Here is a 19,866-nt window from a genome sequence, read left to right on the forward strand (position 1 = left end):
GCCTCCTTCCTCTCTTCATAAGGACTGGATCAGACAGCTGCCAAGAGTAATCCATTAATAGGCCACACTCTTTTTTAAGAAAATACTTGGCCAGTAAGCAAAAATCGTATTTAACATTTTCCTAATGATGTTAGGAAAAATTACCCAAAAAACACATTTTATGCAGATAGATGTGTTTCAAGCAGATAAACTCAAGTAAAACAAAAATGTCATGCTTCAAATGCAGTCTTCAGAAAAAGTATATTCAGTATAGAATAAATGACCCAGTCACTTCAACAAATAAATTACAAAGAAAAAAACAGATGGAAGGAGAGTTCACTAACGAAGAGACTTAAGAGACGCATGAACTCATTGCAATGTATGTCTCTTGTTTGGATCCTGATTTGAACAAACCATAACAAAAAAATGTCTAAACACTACCAGGGAAATTTTAACACTGACTTGATAGTTGAGGACATGAAGGAATTACTGTAAAGTTTATAAGTGTAATATGGTACTGTAGTTGGTCCTCAAAAGTGTTATCTTTTAGAAACATACTAAAATATTTGTAAATAAAATAATATGACGCCTGAGAGTTGCTCAAAAATACCCAGATGAAACAATATTGGCCATAAGTTGATAATCATGTAAACTAAATGATGGATACATATATGATGGGTTGATTATATTATTCCCCCCACTTATGTGTATATTTGAAACTTGCCATAATACTGAGTTTTTTAAAAATATGGTTTCAAAGTACATTAAAAAAGGAAAATCTTTGCAAACTTACCACCAAAACGTGTTGGAAACTGAGCCATGGTTCTGTTACTTCTACCTTGCTAATTGACGCCTGTAATCAAAATGCAACATTTCAGTTTATGAAAACTTCACTTCTATATACTTACAAACACACTAACATGCTGTCTTTAATGATCAGAAGACTGATACCAGAGCTAAGGTACAGCACTACAAATGAAAGTCACAACTAAGGTGTTCATTCATTCATTCTCTGCAGTGTCTTGTTGCTAGGTACAATAATAGGAGCTGAGGAATGCTGATGAAAGACTGCAACAAGAAGCTTTCAGTCTGGGGGTAATACCATTAGCTCAGGACAGCCTATTATATCACTAATGTTGTATTTGTTACTTTTTAAATAAATCTTCTTCTTCACTGTCTACATATACTAGTCCATGCTTGCTGGTTATAACAACTGCTCCTTTTAATGAGCACTCGGTCCATGCTGCCCACTGTACTAGGTGATCTACAGGTCTTATCTCTTTTCATCATCATCACAGCCCTAGGAGATAAGGACTCTTATTACCATCCCTATATTACAGATGAGGAAAATGAGAAGCAGAGAGGTGAAGTGATTACAGCAATACCACGCATTTGGTGACCCAGCTGGATTTGAGCAGGGGCAGGAAACTCCACAGCTTATGTTCCACCCGTGAAAAATACTGTTGGCAATCATGGCTTGAAGATTTTGAGAAAGGCTATAAACAACGCATGTTACACTAACATCTGCCCAGAATACCAAACACAAACCTAAGGCTCCAAAATCCCCATCAGGCATTATTTGTTCATGAACAGCCAACGTGAAACCAAGCCAGTCCTCTTCCCCAACTAAAATAATGCAAACTTAATGACTATTTTTTCTTATTCTTAATTTAACAACAATGGTAAATGCACATAGTTAAAAATGAATACTAAATAGTCAGAGAAAACATTAAGATAAATTTAGATTTAAAAAAAATAGCCCCCCCTAGGGCCGGCCCCGTGGCTTAGTGGTTAAGTGCACGCGCTCCGCTACTGGCGGCCCGGGTTCGGATCCCGGGCACACACCAACGCACCGCTTCTCCGGCCATGCTGAGGCCGCGTCCCACATACAGCAACTAGAAGGATATGCAGCTATGACCTACAACTATCTACTGGGGCTTTGGCGGCGGCGAGAAATAATCCTTTGCCCTCATACTCCAATCTGTCCTTGCATTTTTTTTTCAATGGACACAACAATGTCTTTTACTCTTCTGATTTTGGTGGGTTTACTTTGCTCTTTGGTTTTCTTCTGTTTCTTGCATCATTTGATTCCTTTTTTGTTTGTTGGCTTATCGTTTGGCATCTTTCTCTTTCACTTTTGAGGGCGTCCTCATATATCTGGTGATCCCTGGGTGTTCCTTCATATTTAAGAGTGAGGCACTAAAAGCACGCTCAGAAGCTGGGCATGGGTGGCAGGTTTGCTGGTTGATGGGCTTCTCCATATGATGATCAGATATAGCCAGTCACCTTTTCATTGGGAGACCTCAAATGTCAGGACGTAGAGGTCTTTTCATTGAAGCTGTTCAGTTTTGCCAGTGAGAACGAAGCGCAGGGAGGGTGGAGCAAGAACACACATCCAGCCGCTGACCTCTGGGAGGAGTGGGGAAGGGAGGAGGAGCTGTGGGGCCTCCACTTCAGTGTTCAGACTTGTCCATAAGCCCTTTATTTTCAGCCCCATGCCTCACCCCTCTAGTCTGGAGCATCTCTGGTTCTAGTGCTCTCCCATCTCCCCAGGAGGAAGGGGACTGAAGCAGTCACCTGTCTGCTGGGGATGCAGGAGGTGGTGGTCAAAAGATCTGGACACAGATTTTTAAAGAATTGCCATTTCCAGCTGCAAAACTGACCTCTGCCTTTGGGAATACCCAGAGCCAGAGCCTCCAAGCACTCTGAAGTCTATCAAGACATTCCTGGGGCGAGCTGGCTTGTTCCTCGTCTTTATCACCCTCTGTAGGCACTAGGTTGTATCCTCCTCTGAACTCAGTTACCACTCCTCCATTCACTCTTTGTTATCAAAGAACTGTTAATATCTTTTGTCACTGTCTCCTCCACTGTTGCCACTGTCTCCTCCACTGTTATCTTTTTCCCTTGAGTTAACATCTTTTATGCCTCTTTGTGATTATGGCAGACTTTAGGGAAGGAGAAGAGAAAACACATGTGGTCAAGCCACCATCTTTAACAGGAGGTCTGTGAATCCAGTTTTGAAGTGGGCCGCTTCTCACTGCCAATTCCCTTTAGAAACCGCGGCTGCTAGTCTCTTCTTCCACTATGTCTCACTCAACATATTAAGTAGGCAAGCTTGATAATTTTCCCAAAAAACTTTATTTATTTATTTTTTCGTGAGGAAGATCGGCCCTGGGCTAACATCCATGCCCATCTTCCTCCACTTTATATGGGACGCCGCCACAGCATGGCTTGACAAGCGGTACGTCGGTGCACGCCTGGGATCCGAACCGGCGAACCCCGGGCCACTGCAGCAGAATGTGCACACCCAACCGCTGCGCCACTGGGCTGGCCCCCCCAGAAAACTTTAGTGTTTTATCTCAAGATTCCTAAAGTTCTTGAAATTGCCAAGTCATACATCTTTTTATTGAGTTTTACAAAAATGGCAAGCTCTTAATTTTAAAAGCATAGTAACACAAATATTTAATATATGTAAGATGCGAATACATTCTGTTCTGTTTTACTTCTATTCTTTACTGTGTATTGCAAAATAAAGAAAAGTTATTGATTTATCTTCTTTATACCCAGTCACTTTACCACATTTTCTTATTGGCGCTAAGTCTTTCAGATGTGTCTCTTTGGTTTTCTAGATATCTTCCTTTTTTTTATTTTTAGTGTTTTTTTTTATTGCAGTAACATTGGTTTATAACATTATATAAATTTCAGGTGTACATCATTATATTTCAATTTCTATGTAGACTACACATGTCCACCACTCAAAGACTAATTACAATCCATCACCACACAATGTGCCTAATCATCCCTTTTGCCCTCCTCCCTCCCGCCTTCTCCTCTGGTAGCTACCAATCCAATCTCTGTCTCTATGTGATTGTGTGTTGTTGTTTTTATCTTCTACTTATGAGTGAGTAGATCTATATCTTCTGGAAATAAAGAATTTAGCCTTACATTAGTAGCCCAAATCAATAAAACTAAGCTATATAATAGTTGGGATAGCAGGAATTTTTATATTGTCTCTGATTCTCATTGTGTTGGTTTTAGTATTTCATAACTTAATAGATTTGTTTGTTGTTGTGCTTTGGTAAATACTCTTTACCATGTTTAGGTAGTCTCCTTCTATTCCTATTTGACTTAAAATTTTTATAGGAATGGCTGCTAAATTTTTTTCAGAAGCTTCTTTTTATCCAATGAGAGACCCACGTATTTCTCCTTTAATTTACATATTATAGTTATATATTTCCTAACATAAATTATCCTAGAATTTATGTAATAAACCCAATTCAGATATGCATGCTATTCTTATACTACACAGCTAGGTCCAATTTGCTAATATTTTCTTCAGAATTTTTGCTTAAGAAAATGTTATGCATAATTCTATGCATTAAAGTAGAGAATCCAGAGAAAATGGATACATTTCTACCTCACTATAAATTTCCAAAATTATCTTTTAAAAAGGTATAATACTTTAATAGACCACAAAAATAACTCGAAATGTAAAGATGTAACATTAAAAAGATACCTAGGGGCTTGCCCCGTGGCTTAGCGGTTAAGTGCGTGCACTCTGTAGCTGGCGACCCAGGTTCGGATCTCGGGCGCGCACAGACGCACCGCTTGTCAGGCCATGCTGTGGCGGTGTCCCATATAAAGTGGAGGAAGATGGGCACAGATGTTAGCCCAGAGCCAATCTTCCTCAGCAAAAAGAGGAGGATTGACAAGGATGTTAGCTCAGGGCTGATCTTCCTCAAAAAAAAAAAGATACCAAGAACAAATTATTCTAGAGACGAGTGTGAACTAATCTTCAACAAATATCCCTTTCACTAAAACCATTCCACAGAGACAGACTGAACACTCCTCAATTTATTTTATGAAGTTAGCATAATCTCAGTACCAAACTATGATAACAAAAGCATAAAAATAGATTATTTTCACTTATATATATAGATACAATAATTCTATATTTTACTTTAAATATTTCACAGCTATTCTGAGAAAGTCACAGCTAGATATAACAACTCCCATGGTCCAAAGTATATTTTAATTATCAGCAGCAACTTGCAAAGCATTTAAGAGTATTTGCTGTTTACCATCCTTCCTAGAGTTCAGGAAATAATTCCCCACCCTGTGTGAACCTCTTCCCCAAAAGCTTTCACCTTACTATGAGCAACATCAGACTAAACTTACCTTCCGAACCTTCTGACCTCCGTCTCTGCCTCCTCTTCAACTTACATCCATTCCTGATAAGTGAATGGACTGCCCACTCCACCTTGTGTCCCACACTTGTAAACTAATGCCCTTCTCTCACTTCCCCTCCCTAATTAAAGCCCTGTTCCTTAAGTGTCACTGGCCTCAGCTGGATATTTGTAAGGAATCAATCTAATAAAAACGAAATCACTTTGAGGTGGGAATGAAGATGTACCTTCCAGGCTTATTTACTAACACAAAAGTCCAAATGCCGGTTTAAGGATGAGGTTGCAATATTCCCACATATCTTTCTTCTAACCACAGGGGCTTCAAATGCCATTCACAGCTAGGTTCTCCTCAGCTCCTAGGGAACCCCAGACAAAAGTAGTAACATGTAGATGAAGCAATGGGTTCAAACCCTCCAGTTCCACCTCTGTTCTATGCTACATAGACAAACCATAGTGATGACATCTTGGCTTAAGGTGTTTTGTTCCTAATTTTTTTATATATACATTTGTTGTATGTATTACTATAATTTGACAAAATAAAATGATTTGTAAAGGGCCACGACATTTTTAAAAATTCCACACATCCAAGACTTTTAAAAGTCACAAACCAGGGGCCGGCCCCGTGGCGTAGCGGTTAAGTGCGCCCACTCCACTGCTGGCGGCCCGGGTTCGGATCCCGGGCGCACACCGACGCACCGCTTGTCAGGCCATGCTGTGGCGGTGCCCCACATAAAGTGGAAGAAGATGGGCAGGAATGTTAGCTCAGGGCCAGTGTTCCTTGGCAAAAAGAGGAGGATTGGCATGGATGTTAGCTCAGGGCTGATCCTCCTCACAAAAAAAAAAAAAAAAAACCTATAAAAGTCACAAACCAGAGTTCTGGTTCTGCTAAAGTGGCATAAACCCACTACAGCCTCTCTGTCCCGCTTAAAACAAAACCTCTGGGCAAAATTTAAAAAGTAACTACCTGAAAACAATAAGAAGTAAACAAGGGCCAGCCCCGTGGCTTAGCTGTTAAGTGCGCACGCTCTGCCACTGGCGGCCAGGGTTTGGAACCCCGGGCATGCACCGATGCACTGCTTCTCCGGCCATGCTGAGGCTGCGTCCCACATAGAGCAACTAGAAGGATGTGCAACTATGACATACTGGGGCTTTGGGGAAAAAAAAGGAGGAGGATTGGCAATAGATGTTAGCTCAGAGCTGGTCTTCCTCAGCAAAAAGAGGAGGATTAGCATGGATGTTAGCTCAGGGCTGATCTTCCTCACACACAAAAAAAAGTAAACAAAAGTAAGCAGATTTTAGAAGAGAGTCAAAAGTTTCTCCCATTTTTGTTCACTATTCTTTAGCAGCTCTGCTCTAAGAGTGGGCCCACTCATGGAGTTATGCAGTGAAGTAGAGGTGGGAAGAGTAAATCTCTGATAGAAACACAGTCTTTCTGGCCAAAGGAACTAACAAAAAACTCCCACAAGTCTGAAACTCACACCTGAGCTGTAAAAATGCAGGACAGACCACAAGTAGCACAGCAAAGGTCTTGAAAACTAATCTGGGAATGGAATCTCTATCCACAGACAGAAGACAGAACTTATAGTTTGAACCTAATCAGGATGAAGACCTGCTAAAACAAACAAGAGCACTATGCAGAGAATTACCACAGCACACAGAATCTAAACAATGTAGAATTCACAATGTCCAGGATATAATCCAAAATTACCTGACACACAAAGAACTAGGAAAATCTCACAAATTAAAAAAAAACCCTGTAATCGACAGATGCCAAATCCTAGATGAGACAAATGTTGAAATTATCATGAAGACCTTACAGCAGCTATTATCCCTATGTTCCATTAGGTAAAGGAAAACACAAATGAAATGACTGGCAAGATAGAAATTCTCAGCAGGGCAGGAAAAACTAGTTTAAAAGAATCAAATGGAAATTTGAGAGAGAAAGTTAAATCTTTAGGAATGAAGAAAGAGCAAGAGAAATGGTAAATATCTTGGTAAATACAAAATTATTTTTTCCTACAAAGTTCTTTAAGATACGTAGACGGCTGAAATCAAATATTGTTAACACTGCCTAGTAGGGTTTTCAATATTTATAAATGTAACACATATGACAACCATAACATAAAGGTCTGTGGGGTAAGAGTAAGGGACTTCTATGGTTGCAAATATCCTACATTTTACTTGAAGTGATACAATAGTAACTCTAGACTATGAAAGTTAGGGAAATATATTTAATCCCTGGAGCACCTACTTAAAAAGATACAAAGAAATATAGCCAAAAAAGCCAATATACAAATGAAAATAGAATGTTAAAAATTACTCAAATAACTCAAAGTCAGGAAAGGAGGACTACAAGAACAAAAAAACAGAGAGGACAAACAAAACAAATAATAAAATGGCAGGTCTAATTCTAATACACCAATAATTACATTAAATGTTAATGGTCTAAACATTAAAGTACACAATAACCTAGAAAAAGAAAAGCAATGTAAACAAGGAGGAGAAAAAAGAAAATAATAAAAATACAAACAGATCTGAAAGAAATTTTCTAAAAGACAGACAATAGAGAAAATAAATGAAACCAAAATCTGGTTCCTTAAAAAAAAAACTGACAAACGTCTAGCTAGACTGATTAAAAGAGAGGGAGAGAACACAAATCATGTCAGAAATGAAATAAAAGTCATTATCATCAATCCTACAAACATGAAAAAGATAAGAAATACTAGAAACAACTTTATGCCAACAAATTTGACAATGTGGGTAAACAAATTTCTTGGAAAACAAAACTTACCGAAATTGATACAGGGAGAAATAAAATATCTGAATACTCCTACACTTATTAAAGAAACTGATTTTATTAAAAAGAAAAAAGCTTTCCCAAAAAAGAAAGCTGCAGTCTCAGGTGGTTTCACTGGTGAATTCTATCAAACATTCAGGAAGAAATAACACAAAAATTATGCAAACTTTTTCAAACAATAGAGGGATCAGTGCCCAACTCATTTTTTGAGGCCAGCATAATGCTAATACCCGACAAATAATAAAACATGACCAAGTAGGGTTTATCCTAGAAATAAAAGGTTAGTTTGCATTTGAAAATCATATCATATTAATAGAACAAAGTAGAAAACCATATGATCATTTTTTTTTTATTGATGTTTTAATGGTTTCTAACATTGTGAAATTTTGGGTTGTACATTTTTGTTTGTCCATCACCATATATATGACTCCCTTCACCCCTTGTGCCCAACCCCCACCCCCCTCCCCCCACCCCCACTGCCCCTGGTAACCACAGTCCAGTTTTCTCTGTCCATGTGTTGGTTTATATTCCACATGAGTGAGATCATATGATCATTTTAATAAATGTGGAAAAAATCTTTTGACAAAACTCAACACCCAGTAATGATAAAAACTCTCAGAAAACTAGGATTAGTAGGAAACTTCCTCAAACAGATACAGGGCATCTATGAAAACATACAGCTAAGACCATAGTTAATGGTTAAAGACTGAATTTCTCCCCCTGAGATCAGGAAGAAGGCAAGGATATCTGCTTTTACCACTTCTATTCAACATTGTTCTGGAGGTTCTAGCCACTGAAATAAGGTAAGAAAAACAAAAAAATAATAAGTGTAAAGATTGGAAAAGAAAAAATAAAACTCTCCCTATTTACCGACGATATAATTGCTTACACAGAAAATCCCAGGGAATCTACAAAATACTATAATAATAAGTGAATTTAGCAAAATTCTGTGATTTTGCAAGGTGATTTAGCAAAATCGCAGGATAAAAGGTTAATGTATTAAAATCAACTGAGTTCTCACATACTAGAAACAAATAACTGGAAAGTGAAATCAAACAAACAATCCCTTTACGGTAGTGCCAAAAAATGTAAAAGTCCTAGGTATAAATTTAACAAAAGACATCCAAGCCTTCTACATTGAAAACTACAAAATATGGGTAAAAAAATTAAAGATGACCTAAATAAATGAAGAGAGACTATGTTCATGGATTGGAAAATTCAATATTGTTAAAACAGCAATTCTCTCCACATGGATCTGTATATTCAATGCAATCCCAGTCAAAACTGCAGCAGGCTTTTTAGTGGAAATTGGAAAGCTGATACTAAAATTTACATGGAAATGCAAAGGACCTAAAATAATCAGAGCAATTTTTTAAAAAAAACGAAATTGGAGGATTTACCCTACTTGATTTCAAGATTCACCATAAAACAACGGTAATCAAGACCTTTTGGAACTGGTGTAAAGGTAGAGAAAGGAACAAAAAAGGAGAATTCAGAAATAGACTTACACATGTTTGGTGAATTCATTTCTGGTGAAGTGGCAAAGGCAAGTCACTGGAGGGAAAAAAGTCTTTTCAACAAACAGAAGTGGATCATCTGGATATCCATACAGAAGAAAAAGAACACTGACCCTTACATCATATTATACACAAGAATTAATTCAAAATGGATGAAAATTTAAAAATTTAAATTGGGACTAATTTAAAACCAAAAAGTTTTACATAAAAATTCTAAAAGATAGAAGAATATCTTCATGATCTTGGGCTAGACAACAATTTCTCATAATTTCACAAATAAGCATGAACTATTTTTTAAAAAGGGGGCAGGGGGAATTGGGCTTCATCAAAATGAAATGTTAACCCTTCAAAAGATACCATTAAGAAAACAAAAAGGCAGGGCCGGCCCTGTGGCTTGGTGGTTAAGTGCGCACGCTGCGATGCTGGTGGCCCGGGTTCGGATCCCGGGTGCGCATCGAGGCACCACTTCTCCGTTCATCCTGAGGCCGAGTCCCGCATACAGCAACTAGAAGGATGTGCAGCTACGACATACAACTATCCACTGGGGCTTTGGGGGGAAAAAATAAAATAAATAAAATCTTTAAAAAAAAAAAGAAAACAAAAAGGCAAGACATAGAGTGGGAGAAAACATTTGCAACACATGCATCAGACAAAGGAATTGTATTCATAATATATAAAGAACGCTTACAACTTAAAAATAATAAGACAGACAACTCAGTGAGGAAATGAATAAAAGATATGAACAGACACTTCACAAAATAAATTACAGAAATGGCCAATAAACACATGAAAAGATGCTCAACATCATTAGCCATTAGGGAAACTAAACCGCAATGATGTGCCACTATGTTTCCACTAGAACGGGAAAAACGAAAAAGATGGACGATACCAAATGCTGGCAAGGATGTGGAGCAGCTGACTCGCACACATTGTTGGAGGGAATGTAAAATGGTAAAACCACTATGGAAAACATTGTTTTCTTAAAAAATTATATAGCTACCATTCAACTCAGCCACTCTACTTCTAGGTATTTAGCTAAGAGAAATGAAAATTTATGTCCACACAAAGATTTCTACACAAACATTCACATCAGTTTTATTTTTAAGAGCCAAAAACTAGAAACTCAAATGTCAAACAACTGACGAATGGATAAACAGTGATATATCCATACAACAAAATACTATTTAGCAATAAAAAGAACCAACTGTTCTACAAGCAATAACATGCATAAATGTCAAAATTATTATGCTAAATGAAAGAAGCCAGGTATATATGTACATACACACACACTGCATCATTCCATTTTTGTAAAACTTCTAGAAAACATAATCTATATCGACAGAAAACCAACCAGAGGTCGCCAGGAGATGGGAGTGGAAGAAGGGGCAGATCACAAAATTATAAAGAGGGACAAAGAAACTTCTGGGAGAATGGTGATGGTTTCATAGGTAAATGCATATTTCAAAACTGAGCAAACTGTACACTTCAAACATATGCAGTTTAGTGTACTTCAACTATATTTCAATAAATCTGGAAAAAAATCACAAGCCACAAAGAAAATACTAAGAATAAAAGTCAAGAGTTTTGCAATCCTAGTAATTCAATACAAATTAGAATATCTATGTTGGAATACTCTCTGAGAGAAGCAGTTATTCCTAATAACTCTCAACGAGTATTTTATCTTTAAAACAACAAAGAAAGACTCAACTCTAAGCTCAACTTAAAAACTTAATTGAAGGGACAGAACAAATGATGGACAATAAGGCTTTTGCACAAGAATGTTTAACAAAATTAAGTAGTAGAACTCAGATTATGATTATGAATTCCCAATAACATTATTTAGTAGAGCTGACAAAGAGAAATTTTCTTTCTAAAAAGTTTTTTTTGGGTAGAAGTGGGGTGGGGTATGGCATAGTCTATGTTGAAACCAAAATATTTTACTAGAAAATACAAATTATTCATATTAAGTTCAATGTGTCCAGTATATTTTGTAATAAATGCCCTTTACTAAAAACACAAAGACCAGTGATTTTCGAAACACCTTTATGACCAAATAACAAATGCACATAACAGCTATATTCTGATTTTAAATTTCACTTAAGTGGGAAAAAAGTCTGGAAAGTATAGAATAAAAATCAGATATTCTTAAAAAGGCCACCAATAAAAAACTTGTCTATCTCTGTAAACACAGATCAAATTCTGCATATATCCTAATGCAGATTAAGTGAAAAAAATGTGAATTTCAAAGTATTCTTAAGTATATGAACAAAATTTGAATATAACTGAAAACTGGGTATGAAGCCTCACAGAATTAGCACTTAGTTTGTGAGAGATAATATATACACCCCTAGAGGCAAATCATAAAAGGCTTTTCAGAAAAAAAATTAAAACTGCATTCACTGCCATAACTAAAAAATAAATTTAAATATATAGTTAAAATAAAACACATATTTAGAATGATATGAGAGATATAAACTGCAGTCCCCCATCTCTAAAGTAAGAGCATTTGACTGGATATTTCATTAAGGCCTTTCCATTTAAATTACCAGAGTATAAGTCCTTTTAGATTTAGCCAAATTTTCAAATGTTAAGTTAATTGGGAAAAAAGTCATTTTTTAAATTTCAAGTCTGATCATTAGTATATTTAATATTCTTCTCATTTATGATCAGATTATCATCTATTTAGAGCTTACTTGAAAATAAGCCTTTACATCTTTCAAAGATTCCCTCTCTCCAAAGTCTTATTCATTTACTCAGGAAAAGTTTTTATTCCCATGGATAACACAAAGCTATATTGATCCAACATATAAACAACAGGCTTGTGTCAGTGATTTTTATCTCCTCGTTAAATCATTTTAAGATTATTTTAAAAGAGCTGATTTCTAAGTCCTTATCTCATTCAAAAGACATCTTGAAGTTTTACTCTCAGAATCAGAGATAATGGTGTACATTATGCCAAAATTATGGCTTCAGTGAGGACTTATTGGCATGATCCTTGCTATTAAGGAATTTACAATTAATTGATTCAACTCAATAGCAAAAACATAAACAACCCTATTAAAAAAATGGGCAAAGGACTTGAACATTTTTCCAAGTAAGACATACAAATGACCACCAGGTTTGTGAAAAGGTGCTCAACATCACTAATCATCAGGGAAATGCAAATCAAAACCACAATGAAATACCACCTCACGCCTGTTAGGATAGCTATTACCAAAAAGACAAGAGATAATAAATGCTGGCCAGGATGTGGAGAAAAGGGAACCCTTGTGTACTGTTAGTGGGAATAGGTAAACTGGTACAGCCACTATGGAAAACAGTACGGGAGTGCCTCAAAAATGGAAAATAGAACTACCATATAATCCAGCAATCTCACTTCTGGGTATATATCCAAAGGAAATAAAATCAATATTTCAAAGAGACACATGAATTCCCATGTTCACTGCAGCATTATTCACAATAGGCAAGATATGGAAACAAGCTAAGTGTGTCGACAAATAAAATGTGACATATATATATACACAATGCAATATTATTCGGCCATAAAAAAAGAAGGGAATTCTGCTATTTGCAACATGGATGAACCTGGAGGACATTTTGCTAAATGAAATAATCCAGACACAGAAAGACAAATACTGCCTGATCTCACATACGCAGAATCTAAAAAAGTCAAACTCACAGAACAAAAAAGCAGTATAGTGCGTGCCAAGAGCTGGAGGGTAGGGAGAATGAGGAGATGTTGGTCAAAGGGTACAAACTTTCAGTTATAAGATGAATCAATTCTGGGGATCTAATGTATAGCATGGTGACTATAGTTAATAATACTGTATTGTACACTGGAAATCTGCTAAAAGAATAGATCTTAAGTGTTCTCAACACACACACACAAAAAATGTTAACTATGTGGTGTGTGGATCTGTTAATTGGCTTGATTGTGATAACCATTTCACAATGTATATGTATATTAAATCATCACGTTGTACACACTAAATATATACACTTTTTGTCAATTATACCTCAACAAAGCTGGGGAAAAAAAGGAGTTTACAATTAAATAGGGGATGGTAAATATCCATCAAAAATCTGTGTGTGTGTTTGTGTGTGGCGGGAGACACATGTAAACAACAAATAACAATTAATTAAAACTTTATTAAATGCTTACTAAAACTCCTGACCTGTATTAGCCAATTTAATCCTATTAACAACCCTATGTTAAATAATATTACTATCCCACCTTACAGATGTGGAAACTAAGGCACAGTTTACAAAAATGGTAGAAGAGGGATTCAGTCTCCTTTGAGAGCCTGTGTATATAACCTCAGAGTTTCAGAATTAAGAACCCAATGGAACATTCATGAAGTAGTTAGCCTGTAAACCAACCAGGGTTGTGCCAGACGGTGGGGAGTAAGGGGATACTGTTCCAAGCAATAAAAGTACTGGAAAACAAAGAGGAAGAAAGGGAAACGAGTTTGTTTTTTTAAAGTGTCATAGCAGACCACAGAGGAAACTGAATGGGGGAAAGAAGCTTCACAGAGTTTTGCCATAAGTCCAAAAAGCTTTCATGTCTTATACAAAAAAGCGAAGCTTCCTGAAGTACAAGCATTTATCAAACGGAAGCTGGAAGTCATATGTATTTTAAAAACAGAAAACCCAGAGCAGTAAAAAAAAAAAAAGTGAGTAAAGGCAGAAGTTCTACCATCTGATAGGATTTCAACAGGGTAAGATAGGTGACCTACACCGAAAACAAACAAATGCAAGAGCCTACCTAGAGCAAAGCAGAGAAGAGCACTCTTCTCTCCAAGGTGCCTGGCCCCGCTGCCTGGGAAGCAGGGAGGCAGGACTGCAGCCCCAGAGGGAGGGCAGAGAGATCACCAGCACAGCGCTGATGTGGTGCTTCTGGGGGACGATCCAGAGTTCTTACAGGCAGAGAAGGCAGCAATCATGGAGACAAATATGCCCCGCACTGTCCCACTTTATTAACAGCTTGGTATTTATATTTCCTTTTAGTCTTCTCCCTATAAATGTACAACTGTTTCCTTCTTTTGCTCACTTTACATTATAACACTTTCCACAAGTTATTAAAACCTTCCATAAACATGTTGCTGGACTTAGATACTAATTTTTAGAGTGAGGCAAACACTCCTATATTTACATATAAAAAACAGAAAAACACACAGACTAAATATTGAGCAATCAAGAAATAGGTAAATAGTAGTTTTAAAAAGTTTGGATAAATGCTGGGATTTTTAAGCCAAAAGCTGGATTATGTTTGAGAAAAGTCTAACTTTTCTTCATTTCAGCTTCAGAAGAAAAGAGCTAATTATAGAAAGTTAAAGGACTAAATATTGATCGTTAATTTCAGTATTTACATTAAAATCCCAAATGCTGATATACTTAAAGTAGAAGACTCTTCTCAAAATAGTATTTAAGATGTTATTTTGCACGATAAAAAAATTATGTTGAAACAGGTTTATCTGATTTCCAATGTTTTGTTATCATAAATAAAGGGAGATTATTCAGAAAATACACAATGATTTCCAAAAAACAAAACGTATAATCTGTTTCTAGCACATCAGTACTAAATTTAGCAGTTAAAACAAAAAGCAAAATTTAATCATGAGGAATAAAACTCCTAAACTCTAAATTATTAGCATAATTTAAAACTTTTAACTTTATATTAAATCATTAAACTATTTGAAACATCTTTAAAAACAAGTGTGTCATACTATTCTTTGAAATTTCCTGAGAGTTTGAAATTTTTCTCATGTTTTTTAAAATTAAAGGGGGGAAAGAGCAGATATAAAAAACAAGTATGTGAGATGAAATGAGGTAATTCAAATATATATTCATTCACAGAAAAAGGAATCTTCACAATAATGTACTCCAAATAATTAGCAGATTTCTAATATACCAAAACAGGGCTAATTTAGGATTAATGACCTAAAGACCAAAATGAGATTATGAACATACATTATCTGCTTTTCACTTAATGACTGACCATTCCCTTACAAAAATCTTCTAATCCTCTTACAAAAAGAGGAAAATGATGGAGCCAGCTCAGTGGCGTAGCAGTCAAGTTTGGCGTGCTCCACTTCGGTGGCCTGGGTTCATGGTTTGGATCCCAGACCCGGACCTACACCACTCGCCAAGCCATGCTGTGGCGGCAACCCACATACAAAATAGAGGAGGTATGGCACAGCTGTTAGCTCAGGGCCAAACTTCCTCACCAAAAAAAAAAAAAAAAAAAAGGAAAATGAGTCCCACGGATTCCAGACAAGCAAACAGACAAGCAAAGGTTACGGGGGGGGGGGGGGGGGGGCGGGGGGCCAGGGCTATGCTGTAAACACTCCACTGACCTACGTTGCTGGATTCACAACCCAAACACACCTGGTCTCAACATTTAAAAACATCCTCTCGGGGCTGGCCCAGTGGCGCAGAGGTTAACTGCACGCGCTCCACTTCAGCGGCCTAGGGTTCGCAGGTTCGGATCCCGCACGCACCGACACACCACTTGTCAGGCCAGGCTGTGGCGGCGTCCCATGTGAAGTGGAGGAAGATGGGCACAGATGTTAGCCCAGGGCCGATCTTCCCCAGCAAAAAGAGGAGGATTGGCATTGGATGTTAGCTCAGGGCTGATCTTCCTCACACACACACACACACACAGAAAAGACATACTCTGGGTAGAGAAGGTATTTTACATGTAACAGAACATTTATAAATGAATTAGGCTTACATTTTCCCTCCTATTCTTAAATTTACAGTATTCCAGCAGTTCTAGATTGTGGACAACTACATTTGTGCCGCCAGAGAAAGGCAAGCTGGCTAGAAGGTATCAGACACCAGAGAGGTAAATGGAAACAAGAGACCTATTCTTCCCAAATTTAAAACAGACTTCATTTTTGGCTTCCATTTTAACAAGTCTATTGTCTTACACCCAACTGTCTACATCTACACACGGTGTCCTTTCCCAATATTCAGGCTAATTGATTTGAGACAGATTTTCATGCTAAGGTAAAGAACTTTACATTCATTTCTTATAAAGAAATTTTTTTTAATATAGCTTTAAAGTTGCTCCAAAGGTTTAGTTTTAGGTTAAAGGACCTATAGGATAGAAAGTACAGAATAGAAATTTTAAATTTCTAGAAATTTGGCATCAATGAAACATTGAAGAGAAAGAAAGAAAAGGAAAAATGTCAAACTATGGGAGAAATATAAAAATATATGTATATTTTTTAAATCCTAAAAGATATAAAAATATCCTCAGGAACATGTCAAAGCACATAAGAGACTCATATCATGATACTCTCTGAGATTTGAGAGTTGTGAAGGTCTGGTTTCAGGCACTGTTCTACCCATATTCACCCCTGAGTTAGAATCAAAATTAAAAGGAATCACCAAAAAAAAATACTGTCCCCACATCTTTTACTTTTGCAGGCCTCGACATCTCTAAAAATTCACAATTAGAAAACCTTAAAGAAAAATCAAAGGAAATCTTTCTCTTATTATAAAACACTCTGCAATGAATGGAAACTAGAAGAGCCTATACCCCTGCTTTATAAGCGAGTCTTACACCAAATTCCACTCCTGTGAAGACTGTCTGAGCCAGCGATGAACAAAGAGCAGAAAGTTGCCCTATGAGATTACACACAGAGGCAGGATGTACACAAAGCTCTTTTGAAACACACAGAAAAGGTACTGAAAGCCAAACAATAAACGGACAAAGGAACTGACAAATCCCAAACATATAGCCAACCGATCAATGCCGAACTGTCATGTCTGAAGTCATGGGCCTCAAATGTGGCTTCTACATGTGCTGCTGTTTGAAGTAGAGCAAAATGACCCGTGCAGGACGTACAGCTTGTTCACAGTAAGGTCTTAAAACTGCACGAAGGATAAAGAACACGATAAAAGAGAGAACCTTATGACTACGTTCAAAGAGACATCGTCAACCTTGTGTCTGAAAAACTGTAGCGAATATTCACGTTATCCTTTAAAAAGGGAACAGACATTCCTCCCAGATTTTTGTTGTTGGGGGAGGGGGTGGTGGCAGGGGATGGAGGTGAGAAGGGGGCTGGTCAGGGAGGACCACTGGCGAGCAATCACTGTCAGGCCCAGCTGTCAGCACATCACTTGGCAACACTCACTGGCATTTCAGACGATTTGTCCATCTACTCCTGCTTACTTTCCACAAAGGGAAATGCTAGGGGATCCAGCCTGCAGAGCTGAAGGAGCAGTTCTAAATCATCCCCACTTTAATGTCTGCAAGAGGAGAGAATTCATCAGGGAGCATAAAACCAAAACATAGCTACAAAGTTGAAAATGAGGGACAGCAAAAAGACAGAGAAAGGAATTCCTATTTTAAGAGATAAATGGAAATTAACCTTAGCCTCTTTGAAATTTATTTTCACCTCTACACCACCAACTAACAGCGAAGTAACATCTGAAAAGTCATTAACTACAGTTTGTCTAACTTTTTAAAGAAATCAGATTCTACAGCACTATAGCTGCAGATAGGATAACCGTTCATAAGGCTTTAACAAAATAAATGAGGGACTTTATTTCTTCCAGAAGTTTCCATTTTCAAGAGGGTCACTAAGAATAAAACATTACCTCAGGTACTGAAAGTTGAAGAAGCAATTCCTGGAAAAAGCATATAACCCCCAAACAGCAAACAATAATTTTAAGAATCACTGAGTGGAAGAAAAGCATCTCAGATCAAAATTTTATTTTAAATATAAAATTTAGGAATTTCAAGATTACCAGCCAAATTAATAATGAGATGTGTAAATTTAATATATTTTCAACCCACAGACTTCACAGTACCCTCTCAAATAGAAATTAATAAGTGACAAAAAAATTTGAAATTTCCCAGGTAATTGTAAACATTTATTTTATCATGTGAAAAAAATTTAATGAGGGGGCCAGCCCAGTACCATAGTGGTTAAATTCGCGTGCTCCACTTTGGTGGCCTGGGGTTCACAGGTTCGGATCCCGGGCACAGACCTATGCACCGCTTATCAAGCCATGCTGTGGCAGGCATCCCATACAAAAGAAAGGAAGATGGGCACAGATGTTAGCTCAGTACCAATCTTCCTCAGCAAAAAGAGAAGGATTGGCAACAGACATTAGCTCAGGGCTAATCTGCCTCATGAAAAAAAGAATGTAATGAACTAGGTAAGGAGAGAACAAAATGCTGTCATCTGCGTAATGTGGATATATACGGTCACTAAAAAAACAGATGATCTAAAAGTTTTCTTCCAGATAAAAACTGAAGTTTCAACACATCATAAGGCACATGCACACTTAAAGGAAAACATTAAAATAAACTTCCAGGTTGTAGCACAAATCACACTTAGTCTTAAGTCAACACAGAGTACTGATCTATTAATCTTGCCTTCATCTCCAGGTAATTAACTTGTTTACCTCTAAATATAGCAGCAACCAAGCCTGGTATTATCAGTTCACCTGCAGGAACCGTGGTCAAGGCTAGGCAGAGAAAAGTTCTAGAGAAAGCCTTCAGCTTTAGAAAAGAAGTCAAGAAACTACCCAGAAAGCACCAATTGTGCAAAATAATACAACACTGAAAAGAGAAAGAAAGCAGGAAGGCCTCCTGCCAGATTTTTAAGCCTGCTTCAAAAAAAATAGTACAACAGCTGCAACTGGATAAATTAAATATGAGTTTATAGATCGTAGTAAAAGAAGAAATGAAACATACGTATGCTGTATAAAAAACAACCCTGTGCTAGTACTTATAAAATGCTCTACCTTTGAATATATTCATCAAAATTAAATTGATAACGAATAGACAACTGAGAACCCAGCAAACATTTCACATATTTGATATCTTCACAGATTTAGTGCCACAATGGACAGCAATGACAATTAGAGCCTCTTGTCCAGTATAGCCAACTCCTGACACCAGCAAGTGCAAAACTCAAGGGAGATTTGTTTGAAATCTCTGCGAGTCTCTGCTAAGGACTGTGAAGTGTTCGGCCAATCAGGAGACAAAGGAAATCTACACAGCTACATAGTGACAATCCGACCCACACACAGACGCTAGCCGCTAGCCGCCTCCTGCTACAGTCGAAGATCACTGATCACTGCGTAAAGAATGGGTGAGGTCCCAGGGAAAAGCCTTACTGCAACACCAATGAAAAGTCACTGAGTGTCATGAATGAGAGCAAAGGACAATGCAGTCATTAACAAAACCAACTACACCCTGCTAGGTGACCTAGAGGACTTCTACACAGGACAAGATTTATCACCACTAGGAAGGTTTATGACTAAAAAACTGTTCAATAACATCAGCATCACTAAAACACTAAATAGAGTACAGCCAACAGAAAACCAGACCGTTTTAGAAGGCAACAGATACATGATTCAAATC

The 19,866-nt window shown here is 37.3% G+C and overlaps 1 protein-coding gene across 1 annotated transcript in view; it reads right to left on the reverse strand.

Moving 5' to 3' along the window:
• ITSN1 (intersectin 1) overlaps positions 1-19,866 on the reverse strand; it is a 207,935-nt gene that overhangs the window by 143,900 nt on the left and 44,169 nt on the right. The window contains exon 2 of the mRNA XM_014786824.2: positions 773-832. Coding sequence (XP_014642310.1) covers positions 773-800 — 28 coding nt within the window. The 5' untranslated portion in view covers positions 801-832. The remainder of the gene's footprint in view (positions 1-772; positions 833-19,866) is intronic.

This window comes from Ceratotherium simum, chromosome 27 (assembly GCF_057802395.1).
Source record: "Ceratotherium simum simum isolate JZ-2026a chromosome 27, ASM5780239v1, whole genome shotgun sequence".
In the NCBI taxonomy this organism is placed as follows: domain Eukaryota; kingdom Metazoa; phylum Chordata; class Mammalia; order Perissodactyla; family Rhinocerotidae; genus Ceratotherium; species Ceratotherium simum.